The following is a 27,341-nucleotide window of genomic DNA, read 5'->3' as shown; positions in this document are numbered from 1 at the left end:
ATAATGTTATAGAGTTGATCAGTGATTGTACTATTTATTTATTTAGACAGAGATGCTAATTTGCATTGCATTGTAAATGTCAATACCCTATTGTAGAAAGTGTTTGTTCCAAGTATCAATGACCTATTTTAGGAATAAAGTCTGTTACAAGTACAAGTTCGGTATTCAAAATTAGCTTGAATAAAAGTCCAAAAGTTTTGGCATCAAAATATACTTAAATTACCAAAAGTATTCATTATGCAGAAGGTCCCATTTAACAAGGTATGTGTATGTATGTACAATCCTTGTATTCAAATCCTTGGAAAATAGATCTACAAGTATTTCTACATTGTGTTATTGATACTTTTATTTAAGTAAAATATGTGAATCCCCTTCTGCAGGGAAATACTCAAGTAAAATGACAATTATACTCAAGTACACTATTTGATTGCATTTACTTATTTATTTTCCTCACTCAATATTAAAATAATGCTGTGATGCCAGCCAATTATGCTATTTTTATCTACCATAGCATGTACCGTAGATATGGCATGTACATAAACCACAAGGACTGGCTATCAAGTGTCATGGAATGATTTGGCTATTAAGGATGCTATTGCAATGTCAATATGAAGGAAAGGACATTTGAAGGCCTTTCCTACTTTTACTTTCTGCATAGCATTCCATTATCAACTGATATAAGCACGATGAGACAGACACCCATTGCTGAGGAGTTCAGAGTTGCATTGGTGAGTGAGACTTCATCTGTCCTTCATAGTCACATTTATATGACATCATATCAAAGTGTTAGAGACGTTAGCTAATCATAGTGATATAAATTTATTAGACATGCTAGCTATTAATCTTTAACATGGCTCCGTACATAGTGCCACATACATGGCCGAATACAGAATAATGAGTGGACAGCATACTGTAGTTGTTATATTGGAGGCTACAGACTAAAATGATTGATTGTGCATTCTCATTCTTCTTATTTGTATTAATAATAATGTGTTTTTTGGCCAGATTGGAACTTGATTTTGTTCATTCATTTCTATTTAGATATGTCAATTATGTAATGATTGTTTAAATCATACTTAGCATTGCATGTACTTTTACATCTACTAGTTATTATTATTTTAAAGTAGCAATATGTTTTACCTCTGAATGTAACCTTAATTTATGTAACCTTAAAGTGTATTCGAAAGAAGGAAAACAGTTGATCTAGCACTGCTTCAGTATTTTAAAAAAGAAAAAAAGAAGGAAAAAAAAAAAAAATGTAATGCTGTAATGACAAAAATAACTTGATAAAGTTAGGAATAAGCAAATGGACAAAGAAATGAAGATAACTTAATTTGAATGCAATGCAGGTAATATAAAATGTCTTATGAAGTGGTGTGTGTCAAGAACGGACATTATGATTCACATAAGCTAATTTAGTTCATGATTATAAATTGTATTAAATCGTTCAACTCATGTTAATGTCCTCCCAATGTGTTTCTTTCAGACTTGAGGGTTGCACAAGGTTCCACAGCTACTGGTAGAGGGGAAAAGTGAGTGTTCATATTTTTTCTATTAAACTTATACTAAGCTACAAACATAATAGTACTAGTACTACAGGTATCTGCTCAGATCTCAAGTCAGCAAAAGCATCAACACCATCTATTTGTCCGTCTACAGAAAGTCGCCACCATGAGTACGGACGCAGAGATGGAGCAGTACGGCAAGGCCGCCATGTACCTCCGTAAACCAGAGAGGGAGAGAATGGAAGCACAAGCTGCGCCCTTTGATGCCAAAACTGCAGCATATGTGGGCGACGTTAAGGAGCTGTACCTCAAGTGTAGAATTATAAAAAAGGAAGGTGACAAAGTCACTGTGGAAGTGCTTGACACACAGGAGGTACGTAGGTGGAGGTGGATCTAAATTTAAATAGTGACACAGTACAACTGTAATCGAAAGACATTCTGAAGTTGTTTTTATTTTTAGGAAAGAACTGTAAAGGAAGATCTCATCCACCCTATGAACCCTCCCAAGTATGACAAAATTGAGGACATGGCCATGATGACCCACCTCAGTGAAGCCACTGTCCTGTATAACCTCAAAGAGCGTTATGCAGCATGGATGATCTATGTAAGCTTTTCTACACACAGAGCAGTACAGTATTGCACCTCTCGATGGCAGAGAAAGAAAAATATGATGAAAAAATGCAATGATAACATCAAGTGAAAACCATGGCATAGAATAACAAATTCAAACAAACTCATGGTTCTGATGTTAACTTGTTCATTAGTTGTGTTTGTGTGTGTGTGTGTGTGTGTGGGGGGGGGGGGTATGCATTTATTTATAGGATAGTAGACTGACAGGAAATGGGGAGAGAGATGGGCAGTGACACGCAACAAAGGTCACTGGGATCGGAACTCGAACCCGCTGTCAGGCTGCATTTGCAGCCTATGGTGCCATGAATCCCTACAACAGCGGCCCGGGCGACCTTGCCCATTAGTTGATGCCACTTAGTTGCAATTCTTGACTGTAATCCCAGTTCTAGTGATCCGTTGTCCCAGATATGTGGTATGCTCAGTGCTTTGTTGTGACATAGAGAGGTAGACGCCTCTTTTGCCGCTGCTAGTTCATTGGAGCGACATGTATCTTATGGCGGCTGCCATATTGAGCTCCAAAATGACGGGCAGCTGCCACTCAAAGTGACTACTGGCCAATCACAGCACATCTTTTCCAGGACTTCGAAGTGATGTCACTGGGGAGGAAGCGATGTCACTGAGGAGGAAGTGATGAATCTTTCTGACAATCTCAGAAAAGACGTGCTGTGTTTGGACAGTAGTCACTTTGAGTGGCAGCGTGCTGTGCCTTCGCCATTTTGGAGCTCAATATGTCGGCCACCATACGATACACATACCCCAGATCCGGAGGAGGCGTCTACCTTTTAATGTCTACAGTATGTCTATGTGTTTTATGATGTTAATGTTCTCTCTCTTCTCCCCTGCAGACCTACTCTGGCTTGTTCTGTGCAACTGTGAACCCCTATAAGTGGCTCCCAGTGTACGACCAGGAGGTTGTAAATGCCTACAGAGGCAAGAAGCGTATTGAGGCTCCACCCCACATCTTCTCTGTCTCTGACAACGCCTATCAGTTCATGCTGATGGGTACGTACTAGTCAGGACAACGTAAACAATATTTAACTATAATTGTTTTATGCTGTATCCAAGCCTAAATATTTGTTTTACTTTTTTACAGATAGAGAGAACCAGTCTGTCCTGATCACGTACGTTACCCATTACTAGGCATTAAAAAATAATATTGTACCAGGCCTGGAATTTTGTCATTTTAGGGGCAAGGCCACTTGGCCTTTGTTGCACAAATTAAGGTCAAATGCCAGGGCAGGAAGGCCATCAAATAAAACGATTTTAGTCCATTGAAATAATTAATTGAATGTAAGTGTTACGGATTTTGATTATATGTAGTCTATCTGCAGTGAAATAAATAATGGCATTTACAATCTGATCCATGCTCAGCCCTGCACCAAAGTCACTGGATTGGTTTAAAGATGGGGAATCAGGGAAGCTAAGAATTTAGAATCTCAACAAAAGACACTGGTGTCTACATGACAAGAAAGAGACATGGAGAAAGTGGTACAGTCAGCTGGGGAATTATAGGCCACTGTGGCTTCAGGGCATGGCATGTTTTGAGGGGCACAAGGCCAAACTGATGGGCAACGACGGCTATCCACACTTTTCCTGGGCTGTGTGTGCTCCAGTTCCTGTTGATTTCATTGGATATCATTGGTCATCTGACCAGTTTCATTGGCTTTCATTGGATCAAATCGACAGGAACTGGAGCACACACAGCCCAGGAAAAGTGTGGATAGCCTTTGTGGCATCCCTGAAATTCCTGTCCTACGTTGTACACAAATTCACTAATTGCATTTCTCTGAATGTATGCATTTATAACCAGTGGAGAATCCGGAGCCGGGAAGACTGTGAACACCAAACGTGTCATCCAGTACTTTGCAACAGCTGCTTCTTCTACTGGAGAGAAACCCGCAGGCAGTAGTGGCAAAATCCAGGTATAATGTTCAGGTTTTTAACAAATACATGTTTTTGAACATAAAGCATTTATATGAAATGTAGCAATTCATTTTAAAATCATTCTAACCAAGTTTTACATTGGGCGATGTTTAAAACATTCAGGGGTCACTGGAGGATCAGATTATTGCAGCCAATCCCTTGCTGGAGGCCTATGGTAATGCCAAGACTGTGAGGAATGACAACTCCTCTCGCTTTGTAAGTGTAATAATGGCATTTTATGAGAATACCCGCAATAATTCCACAATGTAGAGGGATGCAACAAATTGTGCTATATCAAACAGGGTAAATTCATCAGAATCCATTTCAACACATCGGGTAAACTGTCCAGTGCTGATATTGAGACATGTAAGTATGAGGTCCACAGATAATACATTATGTGTATGCATTAATTTGAGGATTACATTTTGAGTTCCGTACAACCAATATAAATAATAATAATAATAATAATAATAATAATAATAGTAGTTATGCACATCCCATATAGATCATAATTATTATTATTATTATTATTATTAATAATTATAATAATATCATGAGTTATGTTCAACCCATATACTCTAGATCTGCTGGAGAAGTCCAGAGTAACCTACCAGCTTTCCGCAGAGAGAGGTTACCACATCTTTTTCCAGATGATGACCAACCACAAACCTGAGATTATTGGTAATTGGTTATTATTATTATTGTTAAATTGGTACTGATGATTCAGTGAGAAGAACAAACATGAATGAATGAAAACAAAGGTTCACCCTTTGTTTAATCACTTTTCAGAAATGTGTCTGATCAGCAATAACCCCTACGACTTCCCGCTGATCAGCATGGGTGTGATCGCTGTGGCCAGCATTGACGACAATGCCGAGTTGGACGCCACCGACGTCAGTTACTATTTAACTATTTATACTATTTTACTTTCTAACTCGTTAAGACCTGATACCCGAATCTACAAAATGTCTTCTAAATCCTTTTCTGAAACGCGTATGTTTCTATGTCATATCAGTGGTTCTCAAACCTTTTCATGTCAAGGACTCCCGAAATCATATTTTGTTCCAGGGACAAAGCAAAGATTTGATTTAAAAACTTACGCTGTTATGGAATATAGGGAGATTTGCACACATGTTCACGATTAAAAAAAAAAAGCAGACCTACAAGCTCGTAGATCTGCTAGGCCATCTGCTATTTTTCAATAGCTAAAGAAAAGTGGTTAAGAGCTAAAATGACACAGATGCGTCCAGGTCTCACACATTTTGATGTTGCGGCACAGTATTGTGAAAATAGGTACATGTTTTCAGATGTTGTACGTTTTTCATTGGACAATTTGGCCAAATGTTTGTAAATTTGTATAGTATAGTGTATTACTGACAACGTAATGGTCGTAATTATCTTTTGTATAGGTATTAAAAGGTCTTAAAAGTTACTTTAGAAATGTGCAGATATATATATATATATATGTGTATATATATATATATATATATATATATATATATATATATATATATATATATATATATACAATTACTGTATGTTGGTTTACTGTTGAGTTGTACCCAGTTTTAAGGGATGTTTGTTAATGTAATGCTTAATCTCAATATTTTGAACACATCTTATTGACATCAGGAAGCTATTGACATCCTGGGCTTCACCGGTGAGGAGAAACAGTTAATCTACAAGTTAACCGGTGCAGTGATGCATCATGGGGTCCTGACGTTCAAACAGAAGCAACGTGAGGAACAGGCGGAGCCAGACAGCACGGAGGGTGAGCTGCATCTTTACTATTATTATTATTATTTTTTGCGAATGCAATGAGTGTGACACGCTGTGACACCACCCGCACGCCACCAGAGGGCGCAGCTGAATCACACACCCACACACACACACACACACACACACCCACACACACACACACACACACACACACACACACACACACACACACACACACAGTAGAAAACTAAACTAAACTAAAAATAAAAGAAAAAGGAAACTTAAAAAAAGAAAACATAAAAAAAGAAAAAAAGTACGTAATTTATTCTAGTTGTTGTTATTGCAATTTACAAGCGGTGGTCGCTTCCCGCGTTCGTGCGTCTTACTTGTCATTATCACGGAGGGTGAGCTGTGAGAGAAAGCGAGTGCATTTTCAGGCACCGACGTCAGCCATGTTTCCACATTAATCCAACACCCTAAACCTAAACTAGGGATGATCACACTTTTTTACTCCTACTTGACACTATTTGATTTTGAGTGTCTGCCGATACCGATTTTTCCTGATTTTTTTTTTTTATAGAACAATATCCAAAATCACAGACAATATCCAGTCTAATGATATGGATATAATATCCATGTTTTTTTGCTCCCAATCAGATTCTAATCAGTAGAGAATGACGTGATCGGCCTCAATTTCAGATCATGTGATGGGGTCGGGACAATAACCTCACAGGGAAGTCACGGGTGATTTTTATCTAAGTGGCAAGTTGGCAACGCATGTCGGGTTAGGATCACGGCAACTTCAATTAAGGAATTAAGGAAAATAATGCACTCAATATTTCATTATTGTGACTTATCTATATTCTGAGTGAACTAAGCTATTTCCAATATTTATTTTCACAATTTAGACTCTAGTTATTTTGTTTAATGGGATGCGTACTAGATTAGAGCCGCCAACAGACCAACATGCGGAAACAATGGTTGGACTACCGCACCCTTGCGCGTGCGGACTTGGCCCCCAGCCTGGCACGCTAGTCAAAATATGGCCCTTGAGGAAAATGTATTGTGGAACCCTGGGGTTACTTTAAGTGCCGGAAGTGCATCAAAATAGAAGCTCCCGGGGTGCCAGAGTTGTCTGAGCGCTTTTACTCTGAAAGCCATGAACCGGAAACACTTTCTTAAAAAAGTTGACTTGACAAAGTGACCTCACAATCTCCGATCATCTTAATATATTTATATACGCTCCAAAAAGCGTTCATATTTTGCGGGAGAGACGGATGAGGAGCAGAAATGAAGCGCCAGCATATCGATCCATTTATCACCACGGAGAGCGCCCTGGATGAGGAGATACGAGTCATTATTTCCGCCGCGCTGGAAGTCAATGACAAGCTAATAGTTGCACAGAGCGTTAGCATACGGCAAGCGAAAAGCGAAATGCCAAAAAAAAATATATAGGAATAATTCTGAATATTCTTATCTCGCCCCGTGTCGTTTGGACGTCGCTAGGACGTCCACAGACGTCAGAGGCACCTGTCGGTTCCAATCCTTATGACGTTTCCAGACGTATTATGTACAAATTGTGTTAATGACTGTCTTACCAAAGACTGGTCTAAACTATGATCCTAGATTACCATCTCTATGCATTTGACATATTACCTTGTGTTACCTTGCTTATTGTCAGAGTGTAAGTCACTCTCTGGATTACGAGCATGTGCTAATTGCCTAAATTGTAAATGTAAAAATTGTATCATGATTTCAGTGGCTGACAAGATTGGCTACCTGTTGGGCATAAACTCAGCAGCGATGCTTAATGCATATTGCTACCCCAAAGTGAAAGTCGGAAACGAGTATGTCACGAAGGGCCAAACTGTGCCACAGGTGAGTAAATTCCATTATTTCCATGATCTGATTTAAGGTTTTAGGTTTTTAGGTTTATTTATTTAGCACATAAAAATATAACATAAAAAATAGACAATACATATGAAAGAACAAAAATACAATGCAAGGAAAGGAAGAAGGCAGCTGGCTTATTTGGAATACTTTCCTGTATGGAAGAGGTCATTGATAAAGCAGATTAAAAGTTCATCATCAAGAACATTACAAAAGTCTAAAAGGGCAAAGGGGGGCAGCTGTGCAATAAAGAAATAGAAACACAGAGACTGCACAAAAAGGGGAAATAAACAATACAATAACAAACACACAAAAGTAAATCATGTAATCTACAGAGGAAGAAATCAGATATTTCTTTAGATGTTTCTTGAATATTGGCAAGGATAGTGAGGATTTAAGTGTAGCATCCAGGTAATTCCATAGATGAGGGCCTCTAAATTTGATGAATGATTGATGTTTGGAAGTGCGACAATAGGGTAATTCAAAATCATGTTTACTTTGTCAATGGGTAATATTGAATATTTAATAAAGAGCGATGGCTCATACCTATTTGAATGTGAAATCATTCTCAGTAACCTTTTTTGAATTTCAGTCAGACAACTCAAGGAGGATGTAATATATATTTATTGAATATAAGATAATCAATGCAATATATTTATTATGGTTTGGCGATGTATTGGATCTGCTTTTTAGGTACTCAGGTCAAGCGCATCAGTCCCGACCATAGGGACTCCGAATCCCCCGTACCTAAAACAGTAGATCCAAAACGACAGGTGGTAGCTGGGGTGGAGGTGGGTGAGCACTTTGTATACAGCAGCGCACGGTATACAATAAAGCAGCAGCAAGCAAGCAAGCAGGAGGATGAATGCAAAACCTTCGGTTAAAGTAGCCGGTATGAGATTGGGTGAGCGTGTGATTGGCTGGGTGTGGATGAGAGCCTGATGCTGCGGTGGCCCAATTAACGGCCGGCGCGCTGACTGAGGTTCCCTGACTGAACTTGCTGATGATCAGTAATTTAGTGAGATACTGTATGTTGAAGAATATGTAGCAGCCCAGACAATATTACAGTAATTAATATGAGGCAAAATTAAGCTGTGTTAAATGACATGAAGGAAGAACAAATGGGCAGATTGTTCTCAATATACCAAGCATCTTCATAGACTTCATACATACAGTATCAATATGTTGTTTCCAATTTAAATGTTCATCTATAATGACACCCAATAATTTAGTATGTGGAACCTGGCAAATTTCAGAGCCATTGATTACAATTCTAGGTTTTTCTTTGGGAAGTTCTTGTTTATATTGCTAAAAATCAACACATTTAAGGCTGCCACGTATCTTCTGCAATTAAAATGATCCTCCAACATTATTGTCTCAGCCAGGCCTAAGGCCAGAGACTATGTTTTGCACCCTGTCCATCCGTCTGTGCATGAGCATCTAATCTCTAGCACCACTAGCTAATCTCTAGCACCACTGGGACATTCACAGTGAAACCGCGCATGCACACTCCATGGATGCCAGTGCAGATCCTCTGCAGCTATTCTTTTAAGATTGGCATTTGGCTTGTTATAGCGCCACCAGGAGGTTGACTTTTGCAAAACATTTTTTTCGTATTACTCCAACAGGTTTTGTCCAAACATCACGCAAATCAGTACAGTAGATCTGTCTAGTTATTAAACGAAACAGATGTCATATTCCGCCCTGATTGGCTATGATTGACTTCCAAAGTTTGCAAGAGTGCTCCTGCTTCAAGAGTGTGCGATTTCCATGAAATTCTGCACGCACATTCATATTAGGCTGAGGACAAAATTCCAATGACATTTGGCTTTTTTCATTACTTATTGTAAATTGCTATGTTTAGTGCCTAAATTGTAAATTGTGTAATTCACACGCCCATACTAATAACGCTACAAATAACTATTTCCTTAGGTAATGAACTCTGTCGGTGCCTTGGCCAAGTCCATATATGAGAAGGAGTTCTTGTGGATGGTCATTAGGATCAACGAGATGCTGGACACCAAGCAGCAGAGAAACTACTACATTGGTGTGCTGGACATTGCTGGTTTTGAAATATTTAATGTAAGCATGAACTTAATTGTTTTAAGTGGTATTGGACTTGTTTTAAGTGGGATACAATGCATTTTTGTCACAGAGATTTTAAGAAACTGCAGGCTAATGATATTTCCACTCACAGTTCAACACCCTGGAGCAGCTGTGCATCAACTTCACCAATGAGAAACTGCAACAGTTTTTCAATCACACCATGTTTGTTCTGGAACAAGAGGAATACAAAAAAGAAGGCATACCCTGGGATACTATTGACTTCGGCATGGACCTGGCTGTCTGCATTGAGCTCATTGAGAAGGTATACAATTCTTATTATATTATATTAATATATTATCATGGACTTGGCTGTCTGCATTGAGCTCATTGAGAAGGTATAATTATGGGGGCACGGTGGCACAGTCGGTAGTGTTGTCGCCTGCTAGAAGGTCCTGGGTTCGATTCCCGCTGGGGACGCTGTGGGCGTGTTCCCTCCTCTGCATCATCAGTGGCCATACCCGAGGCAGGGTTCGCGAAAGGGCCTTTCTGTGTGGAGTTTGCATGTTCTCCCCGTGTCCCCTAGGGTAGGTACCCTCACAAAAAACATGCAGTAATCCTGGTCTCTAAACTGCCTCCCCCTGGCCAGCCGAGACGCCTGATGAAGGGGAAAGGAACTGGTTGGAATAGTGCGTTCCTTCCACGTGCTACGTCCAACTAGGGAAACTCCCCCGTCAGGTGTAAAGGAGCGACTTGGACACCCATGCATGAAAGAAGCATGAGTTCAAATCCGTTGCTCTCCCCAGGTTGGCGGAGGGTGTGTAGAGCCCAGGATAACATTAGAACATTGACACAGGGGTGGAAGAATGGGTTACAAAATTGTGGGATAAAAGATAATAAAAAAAGAGAAGGTATAATTATTTTTATTTTGTGTTTTACATTATGTTTTTGCTTTTGGTGACTTGTTTCTTGTGTCTGCTCCACAAAGCCCTTGGGCATCTTCTCCATCCTTGAAGAGGAGTGCATGTTCCCAAAGGCTTCAGACAAAACGTTCATTGACAAGTTGATGGGCACGCATCTTGGAAAGTGTAAAGCCTTTGAGAAGCCCAAGCCTGCCAAAGGCAAGGGTGAGGCCCACTTCTCCCTGGTCCACTACGCTGGAACTGTGGATTACAGTATCACAGGCTGGCTGGAGAAGAATAAAGACCCGTTGAACGACTCTGTGGTGCAATTGTACCAGAAGTCTACAGTTAAACTGCTCCATGAGTTATATCCTGCACCTGAGCCTGAAGGTATGTTTATTAATATAATGTGTTGCATCCCCACTGAAGGTATGCTAAATCATATAATAAAATATAATATAATGTTGTATCCCCACCTGAGCCTGAAGGTATGTTTAGTAATGTGTTGTATCCCCACTGAAGGTATGCTAAATCATATAATAAAATATGATATAATGTTGTATCCCCACCTGAGCCTGAAGGTATGTTTATTAATACTATAAACACTTCCGAATCTATAAGGGAAGCATTTTCATTCTGTATAACTAATGATTCTAACACATATAAACAGATAACACAAAGAAGGGAGGAAAGAAGAAGGGTGGTTCCATGCAGACTGTGTCTAGTGCTTTCAGGGTAAGAATATTTATTATTTTATATTATTATTATCAACATTATATCCATGTAATAAATAGGCATGCACGGCATGTCATGTTGGAGTTAAACCATTTCTGACTGTATCACATATGAGCTTGTAGATCAAATGGCTGAAGTTTTAAATTGGGCTTAAGTGGTTAATGAATGTTTTAGAAAAATCTAAATCTGCAAAGTAACTAGTAAAGATTTCAAATAATTGTAGTGGAGGAAAAAAGTACAATATTGTATCACTTCTTACTACTAATGAGTCTAATTCTCAATAGGCGAACTTGGGGGTGCTGATGACCAACTTGAGAAGCACTCATCCACACTTTGTGCGTTGCCTGATTCCCAACGAGTCCAAGACTCCAGGTAAACACAGAACATAAACATTTGGCGCCATTTCAATGTAATACGCTCTCCTAGAGGCCCTAATTAAGACCTAGTCATCATCATTTTTCGACCGCGGTCGAGATCATGGATTCCACAATGCTACGGCAGACTTCCGGATTTGGAAAAGGCTTTCAGATTTTTTTGTAATTGAATAAGGAATATATATGGCTGAGTTGGTGGGGTGCGTGTTATCAGGGGTTTTTCATTTTTTTTCTTCAAATACTTATTTGGCTTGGCGACTGTGGCTCAAGAGGTAGAGCAGGTTGTCCAATGATCCATGGGTCGGCGGTTCAAATCTGTCTACATGTCAAAGTGTCCTTGGGCAAGACACTGAACCCCAGATTGCTCCCGATGTGCTGGTTGGTACCTTGCATGGCTTCCGCTGCAATCGATGTATGAATGTGTGTGTGAATGGGTGAATGTAATGCACAATCTATGTAAAGCGCCTTGGATAAAGGCGCTATATAAATGCACCATTTTCCATTTACCTGTCCTTTTTTGAAAATCAATACAAATATTTGAAACAGACCATACACATTTAAACAATGATTGTGAGGTGGCCATTTAATGCAACATTGGCCACTAATGTGTCCTAATAATAATAATAATCTTTACAGGTTTGATGGAGAACTTCCTGGTCATCCACCAGCTGAGGTGTAACGGTGTTCTGGAGGGCATCAGAATCTGTAGAAAGGGCTATCCCAGCAGAATCCCTTATGCTGACTTCAAGCAGAGGTATACCCATTCCTTTTTCCAGCAGCTTTTAGTTCCACCTATTTAACAAGAAGTATGCAAAATGACCATGAACTTCCACAAAACAGGTACAAAGTACTGAATGCCAGCGCATGTCCCGATGGTGCGTTCATGGACAACAAGAAAGCCTCTGAGAAGCTGCTTGGGTCCATTGATGTCCCTGTTGATGAGTACAAGTTTGGACACACCAAGGTAATCTTGCTTAACATTATGGACAGAGGACTATAAAGGTTTATGTTTACAGTTGTTATGACACAGTGTTGGTAACATTGTTTTAAGTTGTATTGTTACAGTGTTTGTTGTACAGTGTTGTTACAGTGTTTGTAACACTGTATTCAGGTGTTCTTCAAAGCTGGTCTGCTGGGGACACTGGAGGAGATGCGAGATGAAAAGCTGTTTGCTCTGGTCACCTTGACTCAGGCTCTCTCACGAGGTTTCCTCATGAGGCAGGAGTTTGTCCAGATGATGGCAAGAAGGTACTTTGAAAACACACTTTATTCAATATTTAGTACAATTTTCATTGCTGTTCAACACACATTTTTATAGTGTCAATTCACTATAATAAAAGCTTCGTAGCGTATATAAACGAGGGAAGAACCCTCGAGCAGAACCAGGCTCCATTGTGGGTTGCCGCCATCTGCCTTGTCAGGGGGACAATAATACCAACAGCAATAATAACGGACATAATAATAGTAAACATAATTATAAAAGCAGCTATAACAACCTGCAAGGAAACCCTCGATCTGCAGCTGGGGGTTCACAATCCACAAAAAGTAATGCTAAGTTGATTGTACATGAGTATGAAACTAGGGGCGATCCATACATTATGAAATACCAAGAGTCAAGGTTGTGGAAAGTGTTATTTTATATTCACAGATATTATTGTCTGGAATGAGCTGTATGTCAAGCATTCTCATTCTAAACTCTCCTATACAACAGCGTGAAAATACTGTTACACAGGCTGTGCTGGGGATTTTAGGTTTTCAGTGGTTTTGAATTTTGTGACTTCATGTGACGTTTCTATTTATGTTGCAGGACCACATTGGTGTGGCTTGTATGTGTATATCCTGGTTTTAATTTATACTGTGACCAAAATCAAATCAATCATGACTGCAACTGTGTTCCCTCAGAGAAGCCGTTTTCACCATCCAGTTCAACGTGCGCGCATTCTGCAATGTGAAACACTGGCCATGGATGAAGCTGTACTACAAGATCAAGCCTCTCCTGCAGAGTGCTGAGACTGAGAAGGAGCTGATGAACATGAAGGAAAACTACGAGAAGATGAAGGTTGACTTTGCTACTGCCTTGGCCAAGAAGAAGGAACTAGAGGAGAAGCTGGTAGCTCTGGTGCAGGAGAAAAATAACCTTGCCATGTCAGCAGCATCAGTAAGTACATTTTTAACTCCCTCTCTCCCCCTCCCTCCCTAAAAGTCTGTGCTCTGGCCTGAACGGTTAGCTCAACCGTCTGGGCACCTAGGCTGCCAAACCAGCCGTACGGTGTTGCTCCCCCAACAGGCAACTGCAAAAGTATATATTTCGACCAGAACAAATGTTTGCTCCCTTATGTTTTTTCTTCTTCATTGACAACCAGGGAGACGAGGCTCTGAATGATGCAGAGGAGAGATGTGAAGGTCTTATTAAAAGTAAGATCCAGTTGGAGGCGAAGCTCAAAGAGACGACTGAGAGACTGGAGGACGAGGAGGAGATCAATGCTGAACTGACTGCCAAGAAGAGGAAGCTGGAGGATGAATGTTCTGAGCTTAAGAAGGACATTGATGACCTGGAGCTCACCTTGGCCAAAGTGGAGAAGGAGAAACATGCCACTGAAAACAAGGTATAGAATCTACTGTATACCTTGTTTTCAGTGGCACGTTTCTATAATCTATATACTATCGATTCTACTCTAAATTCAAGATTATACACCCTAGTAGTCTACTTTGTAAAGCACTGATCCATTCCTGCTCTGCTTGTTCTGCTTACTGCATATCAGGTGAAGAACCTGACCGAGGAGATGGCCTCTATGGACGAGGGTCTTGCTAAGCTGACCAAGGAGAAGAAGGCGCTCCAGGAGGCCCACCAGCAGACCCTGGATGACCTGCAGGCAGAGGAGGACAAAGTCAACACTCTGACCAAGGCCAAGACCAAGCTGGAGCAGCAAGTTGACGACGTGAGTTTTACAAAAGTGTATCGGGATGTTCTGTTTATTGTTTCATTGAACAATGGTGTACAAATAATGAATCATTGTGCAGCTGGAGGGGTCTCTGGAGCAAGAGAAGAAGCTCCGCATGGACCTGGAGAGAGCCAAGAGAAAGCTTGAGGGTGATCTGAAACTGGCCCAGGAATCCATCATGGACCTGGAAAATGACAAGCAGCAGTCAGACGAAAAGATAAAAAAGTAATGTGGAAAATAATAATAATAATAATAATAATAATATTAAGAAGAAGGAGAAACAAATAATATCAACAATATGAAAACCACCTGCAGAATGACATTAAAATACGATGCATGTATCATGTTCTGTAAAGCACTTTGTGACTACGGTATGTCTGAAAATTTTAATTTAAATACATTCATTATCATTTATCAAAACAGGAAAGAATTTGAAGTAAGCCAGCTTCTTAGTAAGATTGAGGATGAACAATCTATGGGGGCTCAGCTGCAGAAGAAGATCAAAGAACTCCAGGTATTTAATTTCTTTCAATTGTAAAGTTTAAAGATGGAGTGCTGTGATTTTTTCCCCACCGTAAAACATGATCAGGTCTTATTATTATATAAGGAGGAAGATCTTTTTCCAAAAAAAATTGTGTACAGTATTTGTTAAAATTTGTGTGGACACGCCCACCATTTAAAGTATGCCTGGTTTGCCTGGTGGGTGGTGATTGGTGGTGATGTGGATACATCTTCTAATAAGAGCAAATGATGATTGAAATAAATATAATTCATTTGAAAAGGCTCGTATTGAAGAACTGGAGGAAGAGATTGAGGCGGAGCGTTCTGCTCGTGCCAAGGTTGAGAAGCAGCGAGCCGATCTCTCCAGGGAACTGGAGGAGATCAGCGAGAGGCTGGAGGAGGCCGGCGGAGCGACCGCTGCTCAGATGGAGATGAACAAGAAGCGCGAGGCTGAGTTCCAGAAGCTTCGTCGTGACCTCGAAGAGTCCACGCTGCAGCACGAGGCCACCGCTTCTGCTCTCCGTAAGAAACAGGCCGACAGCGTCGCAGAGCTGGGCGAGCAGATCGACAACCTCCAGCGTGTCAAGCAGAAACTTGAAAAGGAGAAAAGTGAATACAAGATGGAGATCGATGACCTGTCCAGCAACATGGAAGCTGTTGCTAAGGCAAAGGTAATAGAATGTCTGTGGATAGTTCTTGAGATAATACTAAAGAAAAATGAGGAAAATATCTCTAAATGGCCAGTGATTAATCCCACTTCCGGCTCCTATTGTAGTGTTCATTTACAAAGTACTTGACAATTAGAATATTGAACTACTGTAAAAAGGAACATGACATAATAAATGTCGGTCACACAGTTAATTGACCATGACCATGTCTACTGTTAATCAACAGGGAAATCTTGAGAAGATGTGCCGCACCCTTGAGGACCAACTTAGTGAAATCAAGTCCAAGAATGATGAGAATGTTCGTCAGATTAATGATGTTGGAGCTCAGAGAGCACGACTGTTGACAGAAAATGGTAAATGTGCTTTGTAAAGTATACTTGAGTTGACATGGTTTATCAAAAGGTACCTCACCTAATTCCATATTTAGAGATGAAGGTTTGATTAACAGTTATCCCAGGCATTTTACGAATATGTATCAAAGAAAGATGATAGAACATTTTTGAACAATATTTAACTTTCTAACTAGGTGAGTTTACTCGTCAACTGGAGGAGAAGGAAGCTCTTGTCTCACAGCTCACCAGAGGCAAGCAGGCCTTCACCCAACAGATTGAGGAGTTGAAGAGACACGTTGAAGAGGAGGTCAAGGTGAGGAGGATTTCTTATTTAGACATACAAATAGTCCTTGGATTATATTTTTGTGTCATATTCAGTTGACATTATTTTGGCAATTTTATTTTTACAGGCAAAGAATGCTCTTGCGCATGCTGTGCAATCAGCTCGCCATGACTGTGACCTTCTGAGAGAGCAGTTTGAAGAGGAGCAAGAGGCAAAGGCGGAGCTGCAGCGAGGAATGTCCAAGGCCAACGCTGAGGTGTGTCAGTGGAGGAGCAAGTATGAGACTGATGCTGTCCAACGCACCGAGGAGCTGGAGGAAGCTAAGTAAGTTTTAGCCCTAACCACACTAATGGGTCACCATGAAACTCCTTAGGTCCAAACGGTTGCAAGGAGTTAACGCTAAAACTTACTTCCACATGACAGTGAACTAGTGAAGTGTCAATTTAAGGACTTTTAAGACATATATATAGGCCTATATATATATACACATACATACATACATACAGGACTTTTAAGACATATATATATATACTAGAGCTGGGACTCGATTAAAAAAAAAAATTAATCAGAGGCTTTGTAGTTAATTAATCTTGATTAATCGCATTTTAATCGCATATCAATATTTAACCCGAGAACAGTGAGAAACCTTTTTTTCAAATGTTTTTGGTATCCCAGTGAATAGTGACTACGGGATTCCACTCATTTTCAACATTTTACTGTCATTAATATACCTTACAGTTGTTGTGTGGATATAATAAGAAATCAGTAACATTATGAAGTACATCTCAGTGACATCACAAAAATGTACTTCATAATGTTACTGTTTTTTCAGACCTCCAGTTCTATAGGCAACACAGAATGGGGGGACTTTTTATTATTTCCAGTGCACACATCTCCATAGAAAAATGCGTTTAATCCCAACAGTGATATATAGGCAGGTGATATATATAGGCAGCAAGTGCTTATATAAAGTGTCTTCAGTGTGTATATGAATACTCAAATGTGCTTTACATGGCTGGGCATGAGAAAACAAATAAAAACAACTTTATTATGGGGGAAACAAAAAGGTGCGATTAATTTATCTGTAGTTAATCGCGATACATTTTTCTGTAGTTAATTAATCTCGATTAACGCGTTAAAGACCCAGCCCTAATATACACACACACACACACACACAACCCACAATGATTTGATTCCATTCAACACTGATAAACAGGAAGAAGCTCGCCCAGCGTCTTCAGGATGCTGAGGAACAAATTGAGGCTGTGAATTCCAAGTGCGCCTCTCTGGAGAAGACCAAACAGAGACTCCAGGGTGAAGTGGAAGACCTCATGGTTGATGTGGAGAGGGCCAATGGTTTGGCTGCCAACCTTGACAAGAAACAGAGGAACTTTGATAAGGTGCTTTGACATACAGTTGATCATTTGTGTCAGCGTCATTATTACGACGGCATATTAATCAGACGGCGCCTTATTTTGACAACGTGTTGGTCCGACTCGCCCCATTACTAGCCATGTCCCTAACCTCACACAAAGCCACGTTGTCGAACTAATGGGCGTCGGAATTACAAGTGAATCCCGATTACTTTGAAACATAATCATTTTAGCCTCCATAAAGTGAGGTAAATTACACATGTTTTTACAAACTCTGTGCAGATCCTGGCAGAATGGAAGCAGAAATTTGAAGAGGGACAGGCAGAGTTGGAAGGAGCACAGAAAGAGGCTCGCTCTCTCAGCACTGAGGTGTTTAAGATGAAGAACTCCTACGAGGAGTCTCTTGACCAACTGGAGACCATGAAGCGTGAGAACAAGAACCTGCAACGTGAGTCTTTCTCTACATTCAATATACGTTTTTGCTTCAATGGTTTTTGCCAACTTGTTTTGAGCCAGAGCTCCGTGAAAATGGGTTTAATGTTTAATCTCAAAGTTCACGTGTGTTTAATGGGAAGGCTTCAATGTGTGTTTAATATTCAAAGTAAATATAACTATGCCTTTACATTTCTCAAGTTCAAGATTGATTGTGGATTAGGCTACACCCATTTAGTTATTTTGTTTTTTTCAAATGCAATTTTTTTTTCCTTCTAATTGAACCTTTATTTTTAATCAATTGCAGAGGAGATCTCAGACCTGACTGAACAGATCGGTGAGACTGGAAAGAACATCCATGAGCTGGAGAAGAACAAGAAGCTGGTGGAGACAGAGAAGGCAGAGATCCAGACCGCCCTTGAGGAAGCCGAGGTAAGACTATTAGCTTGTACATCCAATGAGATTAAAAAACTGGAGTAATACATACACTGTAAAACTTGATAAGTTAATAGTACTCAAAAAATTTGGTGAAACTTATTACATCGAAAATTTTAAGTTAAATAAACTTGATATTTCTCTTTAAAAATACTAATACTAATCTAGTATTGATAACTCTAAAATGTTTGTTACATGTACTACTATTTTTAAGTTATATAAACTTAATATTTCTCTTTAAAAGTACTAATACAAATCTAGTATTGATAACTCTAAAATGTTTGTTACATGTACTACTATTTTTTAGGTTATATAAACTTGATATTTCTCTTTTACAGTACCAATAAAAACTAGTATTGATAACTCAAAAAATGTTTGTTACATGTACTCATTTGCTTAGGTTAAAAAAACTCAATATTTATATTTTTACAGTACCAATAGAATAACTCTAAAATAGGTTACCTTTAGGAAAGTTTCTAAAGCATTAAAGATGAACTGATTAATGCTTTACAAACTTGCCTATACCTAAGAATTACCCAGGTTTACAAAACTAACATACAATAATAAGCAACAGAAGGATGGCACTGGAGCAGGTCTGACTGTAAAAGCCATTTTTTATTGAAGGTTCAAAGTAGAAAGACTCATTTTGATGTATACATCTTGAGTCTACGACTCTGATGAAGACAGCTAAACTTTAGTCTTGGTATGTACTTTGCACCTTAATAAACAAGCACCAGTGCTGTCCCTCTTACCTTGCTTCTGTGATGCACCAGACCTGGCTGATGCGGTACTTCGATTACAATGAAGCAGCTTTTACTCTAAAACACAAACACATTTAAGTCAATTAAAAACAGGTTAACACAGAAGATTTAGATTTAAACACAAGTTACTTTTATTAAGTAAAAATATTAAACAAGTTACTTGTATCAAGTAATCAACATTTTGTCAAAACAGAGCAATGCATTTATCAGTGCAAAATATTAACAATCTGAACAATTGTGCACATCCTAATATAGGACTCGAGAATTGAATACAGTAATACAGTAACATCACAGAAATAACTAGCAGTACAAACAGTATGGCAAATATGCCATACTATTTACACATCCACATAGTACTTGGTGAAGCGTATATCTATTCTACATCCGAGCATAGACTTGGTAACAGCCTCTGATTGGCCTACCGACCCTACAGACACTGCCCTTCTAGCCTGTCTAGCCCCTATGGTCTTACAAGACTGTCCTCCGATACGCAAAGTTACTCCATGGTGGGGCATATTACAAGTACAAGAGAATGGCAGCATTATTGGCACGAGCGACTTTAACTTTAATTTTTGTAGAAGAGGCAAACTAATAAATGAACTAAACTTGTGCTGTTTGCTTTGATTGGATGTATTATGGTTAGATGTTCTAAATACAGTAAAGTGTTGGTGTTAAACTAAATACTATTATACTAAAAAGATCAGGGGAAAGATAACTTTTTACAGTACAATAATGTTTCAAGTTTACACATGTATACAAATAAACAGGCCAACGGCATAAACAATATTACAGTTTGCCTGTCTTCTACAAAAATAAAAGTTACAGTCGTGCATGCCAAGCTGTCATTCTCTTGTATTATATCGTATTTCCCACCACGGAGTAACCTTGTGCAGCAGACTATCCAGCATGCATCCTCCACCTCGGAGGAAACATGTGGTAAGGCCGGCAGTGTCGGTAGGCCATAGGCCTATAGAGGCAGGCGGGGCCTCTGATTGGAATAAACATTTGTGCAGAGTGTTTTCAAAGCATTAATTGATGGAACTGTGCACACACAGTCACTGTAGAGACAGGGCAACCGACTGACTGAGGAGACATTGCTATGATGCAAGCGGTAGTGTTCCAGCAGCTGAGCTCTTTTCTCAAAAGAAAAAGTACAAAGTTTGCACCGCCAAGCCATTGTCTGACCATGTACATACCACACTGTTTTTCTGTTCTTGTTTGGTTCCAAGCTGAAAAGAGACGAGATTAAAAATTAAGACAGGCTGCAATCATTTTCTATTTTTTTCTAAACACAAAGTCACAGTATCAGAACAGGGTTCTAAACAAGACACTCTAAACATTAATAAATAAATAGAAGCCTGGTAACACAACGTTAAATTATATCACCTCATCAAGTTTTTGGTACAAAATGTACAACTAAAGGGCCTTTGCCCTGTATGAATCCTCATGTGAATTTTCAAATTACAGATTTGACCAAAGCCTTTGCCACACTCTGTACAACTAAAGCATTTGGTCTCTGACTCAGAGACTTCACAATTTGCATGATCCCTACTTTTGTGGGCATTGAAGGAGGAATCAGCATTTGTGCTGTAGTTACAATTTTTGAATGGACCAACCACCGTCTCATGGCGTCTTAAATGTCACCACTTTTCAACCTATCTTCATATAATGGATCCTCACTAATAATCATGAAAAAAAAGGCGCAGTTTTTTCTACTCAGTCTGTGTCTCATAGGAGGGCTGTGGGCAGTTCAGAAACCGTCTTTCAGTTACATCATCGATGGGGAATACAAGTTAATAGAAACTGCAGGCTTTCTAGTCCTGAAAAGTTGCAATGCGAAAATGGAAGCCATCGTTCTCACGATAATGAAAATCTAAACATTTTTGTAAAAAAATCTTGTTTAAAAGAAAATCTGTTTAATGATGATGTAACTGGAAGACGGTTTCTAATCTGCCCGCAGCCCTCCTATGAGACATAGACTGAGTGGAAAAAAATCGTGCCATCTTTTCATGATTATTAGTGAGGATCTATTATATGAAGACAGGTTGAAAAGTGGTGAAGTGGTCCTTTAAATAAAGAAATGTACCTAAATTATATTTAAAAAAAATCCCTAATTCCCGTACCTGGCCTGTTGCTGAGCTTCTCTCTCTGCTGGACCACGGTGTCTCCCAGACGCAGAACCTCGTCTCGGAGGTCCTTGGCTTCCTCCTCGCTGGCCGACAGCCTGGACTCCACGATACAGACTGAGCAGAAGAAAATTGTGCCATTTTATCATGATGATTAATGAGGACCCATTATATGAAGACAGGTTGAAAAGTGGTGAAGTGGTCCTTTAAATAAAGAAATGTACCTAAATTATATTAAAAAAAAATCCCTAATTCCCGTACCTGGCCTGTTGCTGAGCTTCTCTCTCTGCTGGACCACGGTGTCTCCCAGACGCAGAACCTCGTCTCGGAGGTCCTTGGCTTCCTCCTCGCTGGCCGACAGCCTGGACTCCACGATACAGACTGAGCAGAAGAAAATTGTGCCATTTTATCATGATGATTAATGAGGACCCATTATATGAAGATAGGTTGAAAAGTGGTGAAGTGGTCCATTAAATGACCAAAGAGAGTTGTGTCATTAAAAGGTTGTCTGAATTTACACACTGGACAGACAAATGACTCATTGAATGAATGAATGACTCAAAAGTGCTTTCAACAGTAGCCTGGTGGCGTGACTTTAAATAATATTACTAATACATTTACTGAAACAGGACGACAACCATGGACATAATTCCATCGACATGTAAAGTCGGCATAATCGTCATTAACGTTCGTGATGTTTAATACAGCCTGCAGACCACATTGCTACAAGAACAACATCGCTAGCATGCCAAACTAACGGGATGAGGAGGAGGGGGGTTGTTACCGTGGGACTCGGAAGCCTTTACTATGGCTGAATCTTTAATGTACACATACACAACAAATAAAACTATTTATTGAGTAAGGTCTATATATCTATATGTCGGCATAATAGTCATTAACGTTCGTGATGTTTAATACAGCCTGCAGACTGTTGCAGTGTTGCTACAAAAACAACATCGCTATTCGCTAGCATGCCAACTGCCAAGCTAACGGGAGGAGGAGGCTGGTTGTTCAGGCGGTACTCGGGAGCCTTTACTTAATGTACACATACATACACAACAACTGAAACTATTTAATGAGTAAGGTCTATATATCTATATGTCGGCATAATAGTCATTAACGTTCGTGATGTTTAATACAGCCTGCAGACTGTAACAAAAACGGACTGAAAAAAACACACGGGAGGCGGGAGGTTACGGCGCGACTCGGCGGTAGCCTTTACCCTTTACTATAGCTAAATCTACAAATGTACACATGCACAAAGTAACACCAACAAGTTCACTGAAACAATTGAATGAGTAAGGTCTAAATGGTTCTAAAACAATTAATAACGTACCCGTATTGGTGTTCAGTTGCAGGCTGCAGCAGGCTTGACAGCTAGTTGTCTTGGTTGAGCGGGCTTTCTCGCGCACTCAGAGAAAATGGCTGCTCTCCAGTTTTGAGAAGGGAAACTGACGTTCGTGACGTCGTGACGTCACTCGGAGCCCCAGCTAATATTTGAGTGCCGAGTACTACTATACATTGAAATGCATTAAAAAATATATGGATTGTTCACTTAAAGTTTTAAATGTGCTCTGATAACTCATACCGTTAGAGGTGATATAATGTGTATTGCATTTTTAGGTCAAACAACTCATATTATTTATGAGGCTTGCACTGTTAGGATTTACAGTGTATTACATGCATAGGTCCGTTCTACCTTTTGATCCTGCGTTACATTTTAGGGTACTCTGGAGCACGAGGAGTCCAAGATTCTTCGTGTCCAGCTGGAACTCAACCAGATCAAGGGTGAGGTGGACAGGAAGCTGGCAGAGAAGGATGAAGAGATGGAGCAGATCAAAAGGAACAGCCAGAGGGTGATGGACTCCATGCAGAACACTCTGGACGCTGAGGTCAGGAGCAGAAATGATGCCCTGAGGATCAAGAAGAAGATGGAGTCAGACCTGAACGAGATGGAGGTTCAGCTGAGCCACGCCAACCGCCAGGCTTCTGAGGCCCAGAAGCAACTGAGGAACATCCAGGGACAGCTTAAGGTGCAGGACATAGTAGTTAGGCACATATCCAAACAGAGGAACTGCTCTAAGTCACATTATGATGTTTCTCTCGACATGACCACCTGAAATGTGTGTTTATTTTTAGGATGCTCAACTGCACCTTGATGATGCTCTCAGAGGTCAAGAAGACCTGAAGGAACAAGCGGCCATGGTGGAGCGTAGGAACGGCCTCATGGTGGCAGAGATTGAAGAGCTGAGAGTGGCTCTGGAACAGACAGAGAGAGGCCGCAAAGTGGCTGAACAGGAGCTGGTGGATGCCAGTGAACGCGGTTCACTGTTGCATTCTCAGGTAAGCACTGATGGAAGAAGTACCGGTACTCCATTTTACTTAATTAAAAGTATCAATTGAAAATTATTAAACATTTACTTGAGTAAAAGTACCAAATAATTGGTATCAGAATATACTTAAAGTACCTAAAGTATAAATACACCTTATGCAGAAGTTTTCATATATGTATAAAATGTGTTGTGAGCTGGTAGAGCAGCTATTTTCAAATTGCCAAATTATATGGTAGGTTTGAAGTTGTTTTGTAATAAAAATAATAATAAAAAAGTAAGTAGTAACTCTAGTTAGTAGTATGTTTTCAAATAATTGTGTAGTGCAGAAAGCAAAATGATCTACATGATATGTAGAATAAAATAATATTCACCAGTAATGTATAGTTACAAACTGAATGTTGATTTTAGAACACAAGCCTTTTGAACAGCAAGAAGAAGCTTGAGACTGACCTGACCCAAGTCCAAGGTGAAGTGGACGACAGTATTCAAGAAGCAAGGAATGCTGAAGACAAGGCAAAGAAGGCCATCACTGATGTAAGTTAGGATGCCATACCCTTATCTAGACTATACTATTAGCATATGCTATATCCTCATGTCATTCATATTTACACACAATAACCTTATCTATTAGATATCTTCATGTCATGCTTCATAACGTCTATGTCGGGTGGTAACCTCATATGTCCAAAACTATTTACCTTTCAGGATTGAAATTCAAAAATAGCAACCATATTAACATATAATACACAAATGACTTTCCAGGCTGCTATGATGGCCGAGGAGCTGAAGAAGGAGCAGGACACCAGCTCTCACCTGGAGAGGATGAAGAAGAACCTGGAGGTCACAGTGAAGGACCTGCAGCACCGTCTGGATGAGGCTGAGAACCTGGCTATGAAGGGAGGCAAGAAGCAGCTCCAGAAACTGGAGTCTAGGGTAAGATGTAATTTACTTTAACACAGGCTACAATACTAGACAATTTATGATATAAGAAGAAATAACCTCATAATGAATAATTCAACTGTGAAGGTGCGTGAGCTGGAGGCAGAGGTTGAATCTGCACAGAGAGGTGGAGTAGATGCAATTAAAGGTGTCCGCAAGTACGAGAGGAGAGTGAAGGAGCTGACATACCAGGTAACGTATACCATGTTCACTCTAATAACCAATATGCCTCTGACAAAATGAACAGATTGCATACAACTAACATAATAAATTCACTGTCACTTCAGACTGAAGAGGACAAGAAGAATCTTGCCAGGCTTCAGGATCTGGTGGACAAGCTACAGATGAAGGTCAAGGGCTACAAGAGGCAATCTGAGGAAGCGGTAAGACAAAAATTATCTTTAGTTGTGGTCGCCATGGGCTTAGTGTTGTTGTCATAGTTTTACTAACTAGCCCTTACCCGTTTCCCCCCCCCCTGCCCTTGTGGCCGCGGGGGGTACTGTGCCCTGGGTGCGTTTTCACATTTTTAATTCACTAATAAATTCCAAACCTAAACCTAACCGCAAGCACGGGAGCAGTGCATGTTCGGACTAACGGGACTTCGGATCTATGGGTAGTTCCCTCGTTAAGACCTCCATATTATTATGGTCAATGCCTGTGGGAGCGATTGGTGCAGGCAGTGAGGAGCTATATGGTGGTGTTTCTGACACACACACACAGACAGACAGACAGACAGACACACATTCAGACAGACATTGACTGAATTATAGTATGATAATGGAATAACTAAAGGAATAATAGGAATCAGTTATGTAATGCAGAATATTTTTCAGTGTCCATCTTGCTGCTTTCCCAGATCAGCACATCAAATCAAATCAAATCAAGTTTATTTATATAGCACATTTAAAAACAACTCTCATTGTACCAAAGTGCTTCACAAATACAATACACAATACAATACAATATAATACAGTGTAGAAGACGTCAATAATAAAACAACAGAAAAATAGAACAGAATAGTCTAAAAGAGAAGGTGCAGGATCATGTCGGTGGTGGAAAAGCTTGTGAATATAAAAATGTTTTAAGTTGTGATTTAAAAGACTCAACGGAGGGCGCAGACCTAACCGTAAGGGGAATTCTGTTCCACTGAGTGGGGGCTGAGACGGCAAAGGCGCGGTCGCCCCTGAGCCTCTTTTTTGAGTGCGGAACCCCGCACTCAAAAATGCTTGCACAAGCTTGCCATGCTTCTACAGTATGAAACACACACAGCGGCACTGCACCGCACACACGCAGAAGCTCTACAACACAGGTTCTGAAAAGGGCAACCTGTTCCACAGCAATGCACAGATGCTGCAGGCGTAGGCAGTGTGTTTCACGCATAATGGTAGAACGTTTCCCAAATGGACTACGGAACGCTATAGATTGTATTCCCTCTAAAGCCCTAACCACACCAAAGGGTCTAGACGGTTTTAGCGTTGTCCCAGCGGTGCGATATGTCCTGTTGCACGTTGACGCATGTCGTCCCAAGTGATTCAACACATGGAATTCAATGGCCCAAACCACACCAAAAGGTCACCTGTCACCATGCAACTGCTTGCAACCGTTTGGACCTAAGGAGTTGCATGGAGACCCTTTGTGGTTAGGGCTTTATATGGGAGTTTTCGCTCAAAGCGCCGAGCAAGAACACGGTCATGATTGTGCCATTCCAATGAGGACGTGTCAAGGTTCATTCATCCAAGGCACTCATGGACATATGAACATGATGCATGGGCTACTGCATTAGCCACAAACACCCTTTACAATTTCCTAAAATTGTCTTGTTTGGACTATATTTTTAAGATGCTCTTTTCACATATTGAAGCTTTAAACCATCTCTATCATATTATAGGAGGAAGCTGCCAACTCTCACTTGACCAAGTGCAGAAAGGTTCAACATGAGCTAGAGGAGGCAGAGGAGCGTGCTGACATTGCTGAATCCCAGGTCAACAAGATGAGAGCTAAAACTCGTGACTCCAAGGTAAATGCCAAGGTTTATTAAGATGATTATCTTTAACTAACAAAACAAAAAATATGTTGAATATCTAATAGTATATTCCTATTTTTTTACAGGGAAAGGAAGCTGCTGAATAAGTTCTCCAATTGAAGACACCATAAAAAGTCATAAAATATGACCCATTGGGCCCTATTGTCTTAAGTACCAGGTCTAAGACCTATAGTACTTAAAACATAATAGGGCCAAATCATATTCAATAAAGGTAGCAACAAAATAATTGTGTAGTTTCTTGTATTCATTACTTCAACAATCACTTGTTATTGTCAATGGTGTGTCTATTTTATGCTATTTGACCATTACAAACACGTTGGAATGCTTATTATGATTGGGTGTGTCTGGAAGACTTGGGCGTCTATTAAGAACGTCCAATAATATGACATATAAGATTACAGTAATATGAGCTGGGGGCTTGGGGTATGTCATATTGCAATTTTAAGCATGT

The 27,341-nt window shown here is 40.0% G+C and overlaps 1 protein-coding gene across 1 annotated transcript; it reads left to right on the top strand.

Moving 5' to 3' along the window:
* Window positions 1–625: 625 nt before the first annotated feature.
* LOC308336373 (myosin heavy chain, fast skeletal muscle-like) lies at window positions 626–27,116 on the top strand. The gene is made up of 41 exons (XM_080793735.1): window positions 626–728; window positions 1,487–1,532; window positions 1,660–1,878; window positions 1,966–2,109; window positions 2,981–3,137; window positions 3,229–3,256; window positions 3,946–4,057; window positions 4,182–4,274; window positions 4,361–4,424; window positions 4,641–4,739; window positions 4,848–4,951; window positions 5,691–5,829; window positions 7,537–7,655; window positions 9,600–9,749; window positions 9,865–10,035; window positions 10,699–11,002; window positions 11,283–11,347; window positions 11,632–11,719; window positions 12,358–12,475; window positions 12,562–12,685; window positions 12,833–12,969; window positions 13,624–13,879; window positions 14,085–14,327; window positions 14,484–14,660; window positions 14,743–14,888; window positions 15,087–15,177; window positions 15,446–15,835; window positions 16,059–16,185; window positions 16,359–16,477; window positions 16,575–16,771; window positions 17,664–17,847; window positions 18,103–18,268; window positions 18,560–18,684; window positions 23,299–23,607; window positions 23,714–23,917; window positions 24,316–24,441; window positions 24,670–24,840; window positions 24,934–25,038; window positions 25,134–25,229; window positions 26,735–26,863; window positions 26,956–27,116. The coding sequence occupies exons 3-41, from the start codon at window positions 1,672–1,674 to the stop codon at window positions 26,974–26,976; spliced, it is 5,805 nt and encodes a 1,934-aa protein (XP_080649861.1). The 5' UTR covers window positions 626–728; window positions 1,487–1,532; window positions 1,660–1,671; the 3' UTR covers window positions 26,977–27,116.
* Window positions 27,117–27,341: the final 225 nt, after the last annotated feature.

Source organism: Protomyctophum bolini, assembly GCF_963924005.1.
Source record: "Protomyctophum bolini genome assembly, chromosome: 21".
In the NCBI taxonomy this organism is placed as follows: Eukaryota; Metazoa; Chordata; class Actinopteri; order Myctophiformes; family Myctophidae; genus Protomyctophum; species Protomyctophum bolini.
The sequence above is the reverse complement of the archived record's forward strand: the minus strand, read 5'-3'. Positions and strand labels throughout refer to the sequence as shown.

Excerpts from the sequence above, each read along its gene's own strand:
- LOC308336373 (XM_080793735.1), top strand. The coding sequence starts at position 1,672 with ATGAGTACGGACGCAGAGATGGAGCAGTACGGCAAGGCCGCCATGTAC. Across the intron at positions 4,058-4,181 it reads GCAGTAGTGGCAAAATCCAG|GGGTCACTGGAGGATCAGAT; the intron begins GTATAATGTTCA and ends TAAAACATTCAG. Across the intron at positions 14,328-14,483 it reads AACATGCCACTGAAAACAAG|GTGAAGAACCTGACCGAGGA; the intron begins GTATAGAATCTA and ends ACTGCATATCAG.